This window comes from Mytilus galloprovincialis, chromosome 5 (assembly GCF_965363235.1).
Source record: "Mytilus galloprovincialis chromosome 5, xbMytGall1.hap1.1, whole genome shotgun sequence".
Lineage (NCBI taxonomy): Eukaryota > Metazoa > Mollusca > Bivalvia > Mytilida > Mytilidae > Mytilus > Mytilus galloprovincialis.
The window spans coordinates 5,854,391-5,868,981 of NC_134842.1; the positions used below are offsets into that span (position 1 = coordinate 5,854,391).

Sequence of the window (14,591 nt, forward strand, 5' to 3'; positions counted from 1 at the left end):
TCCTTCAAAACGGATGTCCGTACCCCCCTTTTCTCCCTTAAATCCACCACTGACCATGGGTAAAAAAAAATTCTAAAAACTTTCCGATTTTGTAAGTGAAACAAATTCTGTGAAAATTTGCCTTAAACCTTTAGAATAAAACTAAATAATGGAAAATTTAACAGATGCAGCTCATACATACACGCACATAGAACACAAGGTTTTACATGCATGTAGTCTTCATCTTTCTCTTTCCTTTCAAACTTATTTTTTACTAACGGTTACAATTGATACCACGGGGTATATTAACAGATCCAATAAGATTTTCCTCTAATTTCAGTATTTTTGTGATTTTACTTTTTATAAGTTATGTGTGTAAACATGCATGTACAGAGTAAACAAAAGAAGTCCATGCGTTTCAAAACTGAGTACTCTTCGGTATAGATAACAACTTATTATAAGTAGCTTTATGCATACGGGCCCTGGCAGTTATGTCAAAATAGCAAGATTTCAACGTATAATTTGGGTCTAAACGAGAGAAAAAAAATGTATTCTTCTTCTTCATTCATTTCATCAATCATTCGATATATATATACCGATCAAGTAAGCAATCATTTATTTTGTCCGGCCTAACTATTATCTATAAAATTATTGAATATTCACCGAACAGGTCAGTGTCATAGATGTTTGCGGGGGTCGGCCATGGTGGATTTAATTCAAATACCTGTGTTCATTTTCTTGATTTCTCTCAGTTTTAATTCGTTTTATGTGTCAGGAAACGTAGGTAAGTCATTTAAAAAAATAAATAATTAAAACCCCAATATTTAAACTGATTTAATCGTCTTTTCTTCATTGGTAGTGAGGTGTCAGTGTTCACCTAGTAATCAAGCAAACTCAATTACATCGCACTTTGTATACTTTTTAATATTATATATATGATGTGAATGCTGACCACAATTATAATATTGTGTAAGTTATAATGTTTTGACCGGTCCGCCCTTCGTTCGTCATTCCTCAGGCTGGATTATTTTTTTTTGTCATCTCAACTCTTTTAAAACCTCAAAACGAAAATTTGTAGATACTAAGGATGTATTACAAATGTCTGTAGATGGGCTTATTGACAAAAAAAATGGATTCAATTTTTTCGAGGAGTTATGCCTTTTTGAATTAAGAAGTGTGGCCTAAATATATATTCTATTGTATCAGTTTCACTTAGCAACTCCTCTGAAACCAAACTGCAGAACTTTATGAAACTATGTAGATTACAAGGACATACTTTGTAAATGTGCAAATCGACAATATATTCTGGTTACATTTATATCAAGTAGTAATATTCCTGTGAACTTAGGAATTTGATGAGATTTTATTTGCCCAATGACAATGAGAGGGACGTGGGGCATGTGAGCGTTCTTTCAAATGTTCTTGGAATGTTTGGGATTTACTTTTCACGAGGGTTCAGTAACTCAATCATATGGGAAATTTCTTTATTAGCAGATAGTGTATTGGGGTAGCCTGCTCGTCTCGAAGTTGTTGGTTCGACCCCCAGCCTAGTGGAGAAAAAAAACTTGAAAATTAATTTTGCTGCCTCTACACTTAGCATGTTAACATTTTCCGTCCATTTTGTGTATATTGGTGCCTTTTGTTTTAATAGCAAAATTAAAATAATTCATTTAAAACATAAGTTCTAAGCGTTTTAGGCAATGATTAACCTATTTTGTCGTGTTTTCTTAAAAGTGAATTAAATCATTTGAGTTTAATATTTGTAAAATGAAAATTAATCAGACTTATGTATGAAGATATGTTAAAAGATTTTTTCCTCGACGATTGTCGGTTAAGAACAAAGTCAATGGACAAAATTGCTAAATTAAAATGTCTGGTGCGCTTGTTCTTTACACATTTCATTACCGTCTACCTTTTGACTATGTCGGATATACAAAATAGGGAAAGATAAGATAGTTTTATTTTGTCCTACATCAGAAATAAAGAGATTTGATTTATTAATTGTGATATACTGTCTTACATCATATAAAACTTTTATTATTGACTTTTGCAGGAAACAGTTGGGGATATCAAGATGGCGTACGTACGTAACACATACATAGTATATAACCAATAACAAATAAACATTAAAATACACACACATAAGAATAACGATACGTACAAATCGGGATAAAGATGCACACACAAGTGAAGATATGACAAGCAAATGTATATGTGTTTTAAACAAACATAAATGACCAGTTTTTTCTTACATTTCATTTTTAAAACATTTATATTCAAATAAAAGTCGACACTATAGAATGTTTTATTATAAATTGAAAAATTGAAAAAAAATCATATTGTATAGTAATATACTAGTCTAAGAATGTTATAATTGTAAAAATAAATTAGTCTTAACAACATCACTCGTGTAAACATAAGATTAAAATAACTTCAATTTTTATATGTCAGCCCCGCAAAGTTGGCCAAGGTTGTACCCTGAATGTTCCGGGAGAAGACAGTCCCCTATAAACATTGATACAAGACAAGTTGTCCTAGATACCAACCTTAAACCGTTTGATTTCAGTAACATCAACACTATACATGACTCAAGAATGACTATTGTAAACCATGGAAAAACTAGTAAGTATATATAGATTCTGCTACAAAACAATGCTATTATCATGATTAGTATCCTTTCGAGACATACATGTAACAGATTTTTTTCCACCTTCAATTATAAGTCTTGTAGATCGTGTTAACATTGTGTTCTGTAAAGGATGAACAGATAATGCCCGTGCATAACTATATGATCAAGGGGTAGAGTCTGAGCATGCACGTTCATAGCTATATGATCAAGGGGTAGAGTCTGAGCATGCACGTGCATAACTATATGATCAAGTGGTAGAGTCTGGGCATGTACGTGCATAGTTATATGATCAAGTGGTAGAGTCTTGGCATGCACGTGCATAGTAATATGATCAAGGGGTAGAGTCTGAGCATGCACGTGCATAGTTATATGGTCAAGTGGTAGAGTCTGAGCATGCACGTGCATAGTAATATGATCAAGGGGTAGAGTCCGAGCATGCACGTGCATAGTTATATGATCAAGTGGTAGAGTCTGAGCATGCACGTGCATAGTTATATGGTCAAGTGGTAGAGTCTGGGCATGTACGTGCATAGTTATATGATCAAGTGGTAGAGTCTTGGCATGCACGTGCATAGTAATATGATCAAGGGGTAGAGTCTGAGCATGCACGTGCATAGTTATATGGTCAAGTGGTAGAGTCTGGGCATGTACCTGCATAGTTATATGATCAAGTGGTAGAGTCTTGGCATGCACGTGCATAGCTATATGATCAAGGGGTAGAGTCTGAGCATGCACGTGCATAGTTATATGATCAAGAGGTAGAGTCTGAGCATGCACGTGCATAGTTATATGATCAAGTGGTAGAGTCTGAGCATGCACGTGCATAGTTATATGATCAAGTGGTAGAGTCTGAGCATGCACGTGCATAGTTATATGATCAAGTGGTAGAGTCTGAGCATTCACGTGCATAGTTATATGGTCAAGTGGTAGAGTCTGTGCATACACGTGCATAGTAATATGATCAAGTGGTAGAGTCTGGGCATGCTCGTTCATACTTATTGGTATCGATACAACGGCAGAGTCTGATGAGTGCATAAATATCTGTACTTTCATGTTACAAAAATACCTCAAATTAGCAATTACAATTATTGACACATAGGTGTTTATTTCCATCATGAAAAAGTACAAAAAGAAGTACCAAATTGAAAACAACGCAACATATTGTATAAGAATATAATATATATTATATATCATTGTTATGGACAATATATGTCAGTTTTATTTGTAGATGTACTATTTTTGTGCTTTGTTTACAATAAAAAAGTTTATTTTCGGTCAACCTTTGGCTAGTGCTATGTTTTCTTCACAGAAGAGACATTAATTATTGTATTACATACTTTTATGGTATTTTATGACTAATAATATTAGGCTCTGAACTTTTCTTTTTTAGTTTGTGTATATGCGCGAGGTTCTTTTTCTGATTGGTTTCATGATCGACAGGACAGTTTCTCTTTTTTCAAAACCAATGAAATGATTTTTATTACTTTTGATTTCCCATCATAAGTTACTTGAAGAAATATATTGAAATTCATTACAAAAACACTAAATATCGTGTCTATTAATTTATTTTCCCCTATTAATTCATAAGTAATATAAAAAAAAAGAAAAATGAAATGATAGCAGACAATGACCAACTTCTTGATTATTACACTGTTGATGTGTTGTGCTTGTCACTTTCAGAACTTCTCCCCTATGACTTTAAAAAAAAAGTTTTTGCATCGAATGAATATATTAAAAACTTTATCAGAAAAAAATACAAAACCAAAACATCAATATCATTCAACCATGTATACGTGTGTTTACCTATTTGTTTTAGTTGAGGTAGAAGTTTTGGATGACAATTGTTTTATCACTGGAGGAGGGTTACACGGAAGATACATAGTAAAACAGTTCCACTTCCACTGGGGTAATGCTGATCACAGGGGAAGTGAACATGACGTTAACGGTAAACAGTTTCCAATGGAGGTATACAAAATAAATACAAAGATAATCTATATAAAAAATGAAGATGTTGTATAATTGCCAATGAGACAACTCTCTACAACAGAGAAAAATGACACAGAAATTAACAACTATAGGTCATCGTACGGCCTTCAACAATGAGCATAGCCCATACCGCATAGTCAGCTATAAAAGGCCCCGAATTGACAATGTAAAATAACTCAAAGGAGAAAAACTAACGGCCTTATTAATGTACAAAAAAATAACGAAAAACAAATATGTAACACTTAAACAAACGACAACCACTGAATTACAGGCTCCTGCACATTTAAAACAAAATTCGTGTTAGTACTGCACAATTATATATCAAATTTCTAGTCTTAAAGCCTCCCCTTTATTTGATATACAATTGTGCAGTACTAACACGAATTTTGTTTTAAATATGCATAATGTAGATGAAATTGAAAATTAACTAAGTCAGGAGCCTGTAATTCAGTGGTTGTCGTTTGTTTTCTAGCGATATCAATATGTTATTTTCATATATAGTTTAGAAAAGTTAATTCGGAAACAAAGTCTACCAAAGTGAAAACCGAGGAAAAAATGCCTAATGCATGAATCGTAATCAAGCATTCAAGTATATAAAAAGAAAAGTAAAAGAAAAAAAAACTGCATGTTGTGGTATAACTTGTTTCTGCTTAAAATAAGGCTCTCCTGAAAAAGACTAATGCATTCTAATTTGAGTAAAGTGAGATGTTTGGTATCTGAATATAAAGACTATTGCATTGTTATAAAGAATAAGACTATATTATTTTATAATATGGAATAAGACTATTGCATTGTTATAAAGAATAAGACTATATTATTGTATAATAGGGAATAAGACTATTGCTTTGTTATACGGAATAAGACTATATTATTGTATACTATGGAATAAGACTATTGCATTGTTATATGGAATAAGACTATATTTTTGTATAATATGGAATAAGACTAAAACATTGTTATATGGAATAAGACTATATTATTGTATAATATGGAATAAGACTATTGCATTGTTATATGGAATAAGACTATATTAATGTATAATATGGAATAAGTCTAAAGCATTGTAATATGGAAGGTTACGTAAGCATTGTAATATGGAATTAGACTAAATCATTGTAATATGGAATTAAACTAAAGCATTGTCATACAAGTAAAAAGAAAAAGTACCCCGACCCTATACAGACAGTAAAAAAAGATAAAGACAGCTAAATATTGGATTATAATATCCCCGCTTACTCACATTAAACATGTATGCAATATACATTTGGTCTCCACATGTTTGCTTTTGACCGATTATATTAATTTTCTAGAAATGTATAGGAGATAAAATAATATTAGTTACATAGTGTGCTAGTGACCTAATACAGTATATATGTGTTCGCTCGAATTCCCATATGTAATTTACTGACCCCATATATACCGTAAATACGTCACTAGCATACTGTGTAACGAATTTATCTTACCGACTATTTTAACGTAAATTTAGACTCATTTATCTATCAAAATGAGCAAGCCAGTCTTCAATACTGTTAGCATTAATTAAGAAACTACTTCCATTGATCCTACAAGAATAGCCAACGATAACAACTTGTTAGGTTTAAATGTGTTTAGTGAATTTAATTCAATCTTAATCACCAATTTCTGCGTCCGTTGAAACCTTTAAGATTTTTCTCAGTTCCGTTTTGTTTTTATAAAGGGACGTAACACTACTACTAACCGTGTATGCAATAAGCCCGCCTCCCTACTACCTAATATGGGATACAAAGGGACGTAACTCTACTACTAACCGTGTATGAAATAAGCCCCGCCTCCTTACTAACCGAATATCAAATATACACGGTCTTCATGCGGACACTTTTAACCAATCACATTCCTAGAAATGTATAGGAGGTAAGATAACATTATCTAGTTACACAGTACATAAGAAATAAACACAAGGAGACCCAATGCTGTATGTGGCAATGAGACATTGAATCTGATACAATAACATTAATAACATCAATAATGCAGTTTTGATATAAAACCAGAGTTACTGTTTATCATTGTCATTATAATATATTTTTTGTAGATGCATATAGTGTCCTACAGTTCCCGATTTCGACAGTATGAAGATGCTTTGAACTCGACAGGAGCTTTAGCTGTCATTTCCTTCTTAATTGACGTAAATATGTTTAGACATTTTATTAAAACTATTAAGCTTTTGGTATGGTTGAATGTGTCAGAAGACTACCTCTAACAATCAGAGTTCCTGACATTTGACAGACACATATGGAATTATGTTAAACTAGTGATATTAAGATGAAGAACACTACAATAAAACATTAGTCCTTTGTTTATGTCTATCAAGTGTGTATAGGTTTTTTTTATGAGATCATTTCATGTCCTTCCAGTCCTTGCTATTCTACTTCAATTTTCTACACTATAAATACTTTTTTCAAAGTATGTACGTGCTGGTTCTATCTATATCTATATTGAATCTAATTAGTTTTGTAAAAAATAACATTGCTTTTTTTATTCAAACTTTCACATTCGCTGATGTATTAGGGTTATAGATTTTACAAGTACCGACTACAGTAATATATAATATAGAGTGATACAAAAAAACTGTTAGTTGTTTCTTAGACCACAGTTCCATGAATGCAGCTCCATGCACTTAATATTCTTTTAGGTTTATTTTATGAAGGAATTCTTAAAATGATATGAAGTAATACATTATAAATGATTTGTATCGATTTGAATTATATCCCTTGTGACAATTTAGTGATCATTGATTTTGTCGTTACAGATTAGCGGTGCTAACAACTCGACATGAGTAATCTCCCTTGTAACACTTTATTGATCATTGATTTTATCGTTTCAGATTGGCGCTGCTAACACCATGTTTGATGAGATATGTGATTGTTTCGCTCAAATAATCCGCGAAGGTAATACATAAGTTTGAATATTATACTAGTATGTTATACAGGCCTGAGATAAACCATCAGCAAGACGGGGTTTTCATAAAGTATGTACCCTGTCTGATATCTGATATACACAAATGCCATATATATATATATATATATCACTGGCGACTCATCCTTAATGTATTTACCACAACCAGATATTTGTTAGACATTCACCATGCAGTAAAGGTATTAAGACTTTCGTGTACTTCACTTCAACTGCATTTTTTCTCATCTTGACGAATACATTTTTAATATTTTTGCAACAAAGTATTTAAGTAAGTTTTTGTATGCACTGTTTGTTAACAGATGAATTTATGCTATTTGACCGACTATTAATAAAAACAACTAATTTTGGCTGCAAAAATGAAAGATTTTGGAATAAGAAGTGAAAATGATTTTCTGGTGTACTATGCAATTATAATTATATTTCGTACTGATACTTTCAGCCATGAATTTTGTATTTGGAGAAAAAAACGCTTGTTTTAGAAGAAGAAAAACGTATATATTATGGATATTCATCATTGTTTTCCTTTGTTAGCCTCTCAGATTTTCCTCCACTGTTTTGTGAATCACTTCCAATTCGTTTGTGTGTTTTGACTTTTTATCTCACAAAAAGTACATAATCTTTAGAAAAATTACATTTCATCAATGACCTTTCATCAATGAAAAATAGGTCCTATATTTGTAAATATCTATATAATAGTTTAAATAAATTTATTTATAGTGGATTTGGAAGCAAGTTATATAACTTATATAAGTCCTTTTCCACTTTGCAGGTGCCTTGTAGCGGCATTAGCCTGTCTTTTTTTTTTTGAAATCTACAAACTGAAGGTGTCTTTTACGTGAAACCCCTGTGAGATGATAATGAATAATTCATGAATATGCATGAACATTTCATGAACTGTTCATGAACAGATTTCATGAACAGTTCATCATATCTTCATGAACATTTGATGAGCAATTCATGAACTGAAAATCGACAGTAATGTTCATGAACTTTAATGTTCATGAACAATTCATGAACAAGAAAGGTTCATGAGCATTTAAATGTTCATGAACAACAATGATCATGAACCCTTTCTTGTTCATGAATTGTTCATGAACTTTGTTCATAAATTGTTCATGAACATTGAAGTTCATGAACACTTAAATGTTCATGAACCTTTCTTGTTCATGAATTGTTCCAGTAGATTCCACTGGAATTATCACTGGTAAATCCACAAACTGATTAACTAATATAAAAATTATGTGTGATATATAAACTTCTCTTCCTTTCTGTAATTCAAAACTTGCTGTCTCTGTATTTCCAACAATAATTGCTGAATAAAGGTATTAAAATGGAGTCTGCATAAAATCTTTTTCATATCATTGCTGGCAGCTCATATTTAATCCCCTAAAAGTACAAAAATATCCACAAAGAATCAATTGTTCAAGAGGTAATGATTGTATGAAGCAATACATTCAATAGAAACAGCATTATGCATCTTAAATTGCATTGGAAGTTTAAGTTAAACTCAAATTTAGTACCCCCCCCCCCTCTTTAACCCTTGAAGATGAAACTGGCGACTTAAATTATTATTAACGTTTCACCAAGTTAATTTACGATGAATATTATTCACACAATTTAATTTCTACATATCAGATTATCATATATACCCATGTACCATTTACATGTCAGATTACGATATGTCTGTTATGAATGTGACAACAATATATCAATTTATCATTCTTCATTAATTTATTGTCTGCCTAAACTTTCTGATGTTTTGCTCAGATTAAAATCCTAAATGTTTTATATTGCCTCAACAAATTGTATTTCATAATCATTATATGTTAAATCAAATACTTATCTGAAAACATCTGCGTTTGGATTCTCCATTTTTGTTATCCAGCGTAATCATATGACGTCATATTTGCAAGTGCGTTTAAGTCAAGGTGTCAATCTCGTCCCATATAATATCGGCCCGAAGTTGATTCGTCCCTGTTATGGTATTTCAGTGAACTTCTCAAAATCGGTCGACCGTTGGACTACGGAAACAGCCGATTTGCGGGGTTTGCCGGTTTGTAGAAATTTAAAATCACAAGAGTTACTTCCCCTTAATATGGGTGTTTGAGAATGTTTTGAAAATGTATTTCACTTTCATTAAAATATACGTTTTCCTTTTAAAATTTTAGTTTTGTATATAATATCTATCTTAAAATACAGCTACAACTTCTATTTCATCTTATTTTATTTTTTTATTTTGCAGGAATAAAAAAATAAAAACACCATACATTTATGATATTTCACGAATAATTAGGTAAAATGTTCTACTCTGATCGGTCGAAACGGTACCTATGATACTCATTTATACGTGTGATGTAAGTTATAAATGTTACACCTAGTGATTCATCAAAACTTCATGAACATTCATAATTATTTTTAATGAACATTTCATGAATTTCTATGAGCAGCTAGTCATTCATCAAAACTTCATGAACATTCATAAATACTTTTAATGAACATTTCATGAATTTTTATGAGCAGCTAGTGATTCATCAAAACTTCATGAACATTCATAAAAACTTTTAATGAACAGTTCATGAATTAAATTCATGAACCTTCATTTATGAATTATTTATGAATTTTCATGTACCATTCATGAACATTCACGAACAATTCATGATAGTTCATGAAGTCATGAATTTCTTCTCGCCGGGGAAGAGATATTGCCCTGTCTTAACTCGGTTCATCCATTTATCGTCACCTTCCAACGGACTATCATCCTTACCCAAGACCTTAAATTCGCAAATGGTGTCAAGGACGAGCCGGAAATTCAGTCCCTGAAATGTTCTCGCCGTAACGGGTATCGAAACAGGAACATTTGTGTTTATAAACCGATCAATTTACCACGGCTCTCTTGTCTATATAACAACAAAGGTTGACCTATCATTTTATTCGACAAATGTAGTATATTAATTACTAAAGGAAGCAAAATAGTAAATTTATTTTCATACGTTTCTTCTTGCTTTTAGTAATTTTAAAATTTACTTTCAGATGATAATGTAACAATGTCACTATTTTCTATGACGTCACTGTTTCCGTCACCACACGATGTGTACTTCAGATATTACGGAAGTTTGACGACGCCACCATGCCACGAAAGTGTTATATGGACTGTATTTAAAACACCTATTTCTATTTCAAAACAACAGGTAGTACATTGTATTAATCATCAAAAATCTAGCATCACCTTTCAAACAAAAAAACATTTACTACAATGTATCGCCTGACCTTTAATACCGTACCTTTCTTGTAATGTATTTCAAGTGCACTTTCATATAAGAATATTTGTATGTACGGATACTAAGCAGAAAAATATCAATAGACCGGATGTGACATGTATTCTCTCATTAAGAAAAAGCTGAACTTTATTTTTAATATACTTTTGAAACGCTTAATTTGGAAATGATATAAAAGGAACTTTAAAATATTATTCAAAGCGAATGTCGATAAGTAATAATTACTAATCACTGTAGTTATGTACAAAACTTTCAGTAAAATATTATTTTATTGAAATGATTAAAGGAGATTATGGATACATATCAAATAAACAGCAACCAAAATTAATCGGCAATCCTCGGGTGAATCCGCTACTACGGAATCGACCGAGTTCTGACGAATACAACCAAAATGACACTCATAAATATAGATTCCTAAACAATATGTCAGACTACCGTCTAAAAAAATGTTGTTTACGTTTTACTTTTACTTTAAAGCTGTCAAAGATAAACTAACAACAAATTGGGGCACATTTTTTTCTTCAAATATGCAAATAAATATGTCTCTTGTTTCAGATAGATCTTTTCCGTTTTCTTGGAAACCGTCATATAAACAAACACCGAGATTTAGCTGACAATTTTAGGCCATTGCAAGCTCTATATGGCAGAAAAGTATATACCAATAACATACGTGGAATGCCTTTAAGAAGAGGCCCTAAACCGAGATCACGCATTGTGAAAATAACTACAACAAAATACAAAGCTGCCAAACCACGACGCATGGTACCAAAGACAAGCAGGCAACAATCCAACGTCTCTACAAGTCGTAAGCCAACCATTCGGGAATTGTTTCCTAAAACAAACAGTATCACAACTCGCAATAAAAAATCATTGGATAAATATATCAATAAACTATCAAACCAGCTTAAAACAGAACTACGTGGAGTCGATGGCGATGAAATAGTAAACGGTAAACAGTTACGGAATCTGGTAAAATTTTATCGGAAAGATTACCAAATAAAAGTAAGTACTTTATTACTAGTACATGTACATTAATTGATCGCTATTGAACGTCCGTCAATGAATTTTTTTAAATTCCTATTTAGGACGAGAAAATGCTTATGTAAATGAATGTAAACCGTCCCTGTGTGTTCTATACCGACACACTAAGCTAGCATAAAAGACCCAAAAAGAGCTTGTTCACAAGGTTACAATCAAATTTAAAGTCATTATTATGTAAGGTATACTACCCTCCTATCGAAGTAGCCTAGTCCTACAGACAGATGGATTGGTTATCTATCGGACTAATATAGTCTTAAAGGAGGGTAGTTTACCTAGCTAATAATGACTTCACGGTTTAGATACAAGGCAACTAAAATACGAAAGATACTACATTTACCTACATACTCAATGCAATCGACTTTATAGAAAATCAACCGAGCGTATAACAATGGCATGTATAATATGGATCCACATTAGAAACCTTTAATGCAATTCCCCTATTTCCGTCTCCAATGCGTCAGATATAAGGTACTATAGATTTGAAATGTTTTATTAATATACACACTCATATGTAATTTTACATTTTATGATATATTTTTTTCATATTTCAGTCCCCTGTATTTGCGCTATATGACAATCATGTGATTCGGATTCCATACACCAACAAACTATTTCTAACAAACACATATGGTATCAGCAGTAACAGGTACCATAAATCCAAGAAAGGTCAACAAAGAAGAAAATACCATCCTAGGATACACCAACGTACACATGGTTATTAATTTTTCGGATATACCTATCATAGTTGAATAGTTTTCGAAAATGAAATACTTATGTATGGCTCCACCTAAGAATCATGCAGAGGGTGATAGTGATAGTTGTAAAACTGACTTTTTTGGGCTTTATATGTTCTATTTTGATAAGATACTAAAAAAAACAATTAAACATGTGTTGTACATTTGGTTGCTATGGTTACCATATTAACCCTTTATTTTCAGTCCTAAAACCTTAAAAAATTCTGTTTTTCATTACAGATGTTTTCATAAACTGCTAATTAATTTCGATAAAACAAATATATGTTATCATAGGTCCAAATTTGGTCTAAAATTAAAGTTGATAAACAGAAGTTGCAACTATGTCAACTCTTGTTTCCATGGCAACCAATTGTTGCAGTTTTTCATTTTCTTAAAAGGAATGAAAATTACGTTTTTCAAATTTTATTTTCTTCCAAGAGCAGGGTCCTACGGATAACCTGTTTGTTTGTATTTGTTCATTGGACTTTTGTCTATAACATATCAAAAATAATTGTTTGACGTCTCCTTGAGATTTTTCAAAAAAAAAAAAAATTTTTTTTGACTCATTTTTAGCTCACCTGGCCCAAAGGGCCAAGCAGTGGCGGATCCAGGGGGGGGGGGGGGGTTCCGGGGGTGCGCACCCCCCCCTTTATTTTTGCCGATCAATGCATTTGTATCGGGACATATGTTTTGCCTCCCCCCTGCACCCCCTTTGCCCTGGGTTAGCACCCCCCTTTCGAAAATTCCTGCATCCGCCCCTGCCAAGTGAGCTTTTCTCATCACTTGGCGTCCGTCGTCCGTCGTCGTCCGTCGTTAACTTTTACAAGAATCTTCTCCTCTGAAACTACTGGGTCAAATTAAACCAAACTTGTCCACAATCATCATTGGGAAATCTAGTTTAAAATTTGTGTCCGGTGACCCGGTCAACCAACCAAGATGGCCGCCATGGCTGAAAAAGATAATAGGGGTAAAATGCAGTTTTTGGCTTATAACTCAAAAACCAAAGCATTAAGAGCAAATTTGACGGAGTTAAATTGTTTATCAGGTCAAGATCTATCTGCCTTGAAATTTTCAGATGAATCGAACAACCCGTTGTAGGGTTGCTGCCCCTGAATTGGTAATTTTAAGGAAATTTTGCTGTTTTTGGTTATTATCTTGAATAATATTATAGATAGAGATAAACAGTAAACAGCCATTATGTTCAGCAAAGTAAGATTTACAAATAAGTCAACACGACTGAAATTGTCAGTTGACCCCTTTAGGAGTTATTGCCCTTTATAGTCAATTTTTAACCTTTTTTCGTAAATCTTAGTAATCTTTTACAAAAATCTTCTCCTCTGAAACTACTGGGCCAAATTAAACCAAACTTGGTCACAATCATCATTGGGGTATCTAGTTTAAAATTTGTGTCCGGTGACCCGGTCAACCAACCAAGATGGCCACCATGGCTAAAAATAGAACATAGGGGTAAAATGCAGTTTTTGGCTTATAACTCAGAAACCAAAGCATTTAAAGCAAATATGACATGGATGTTAAATTGTTTGTCAGGTCAAGATCTATCTGCCCTGAAAATTTCAGATGAATCGGTCAACCCATTGTTGGGTTGCTGCCCCTGAATTGGTAATTTTAATGACATTTTGTTGTTTTTGGGTATTATCTTGAATAATATTATAGATAGAGATAAACTGTAAACAGCAATAATGTTCAGCAAAATAAGATTAACAAATAAGTCTTACTACCGAAATGGTCAGTTGACCCCTTTAGGAGTTATTGCCCTTTATAGTCAATTTTTAACCATTTTTTGTAAATCTGAGTAATCCTTTACAAAAATCTTCTCCTCTGAAACTACTGGGTCAAATTAAACCAAACTTGTCCACAATCATCATTGGGGAATCTAGTTTTAAATTTGTGTCCGGTGACCCGGTCAACCAACCAAGATGGCCGCCATGGCTAAAAAAGATAATAGGGGTAAAATGCAGTTTTTGGCTTATAACT

At 32.7% G+C, this 14,591-nt stretch overlaps 1 protein-coding gene across 2 annotated transcripts; it reads left to right on the forward strand.

Moving 5' to 3' along the window:
* The first annotated feature begins 661 nt into the window (after positions 1-661).
* On the forward strand, positions 662-13,092 carry LOC143074275 (carbonic anhydrase 2-like). Of its 2 annotated transcripts, none has more exons than XM_076249812.1 (9): positions 662-763; positions 2,033-2,062; positions 2,431-2,601; positions 4,425-4,573; positions 6,663-6,755; positions 7,455-7,518; positions 10,577-10,734; positions 11,377-11,823; positions 12,414-13,092. In XM_076249812.1, the coding sequence occupies exons 1-9, from the start codon at positions 682-684 to the stop codon at positions 12,582-12,584; spliced, it is 1,365 nt and encodes a 454-aa protein (XP_076105927.1). In that variant the 5' UTR covers positions 662-681; the 3' UTR covers positions 12,585-13,092. The 2 variants fall into 2 exon arrangements, with proteins under 2 accessions (XP_076105927.1, XP_076105928.1); XM_076249813.1 differs by having other exon boundaries at positions 2,033-2,058.
* Positions 13,093-14,591: the final 1,499 nt, after the last annotated feature.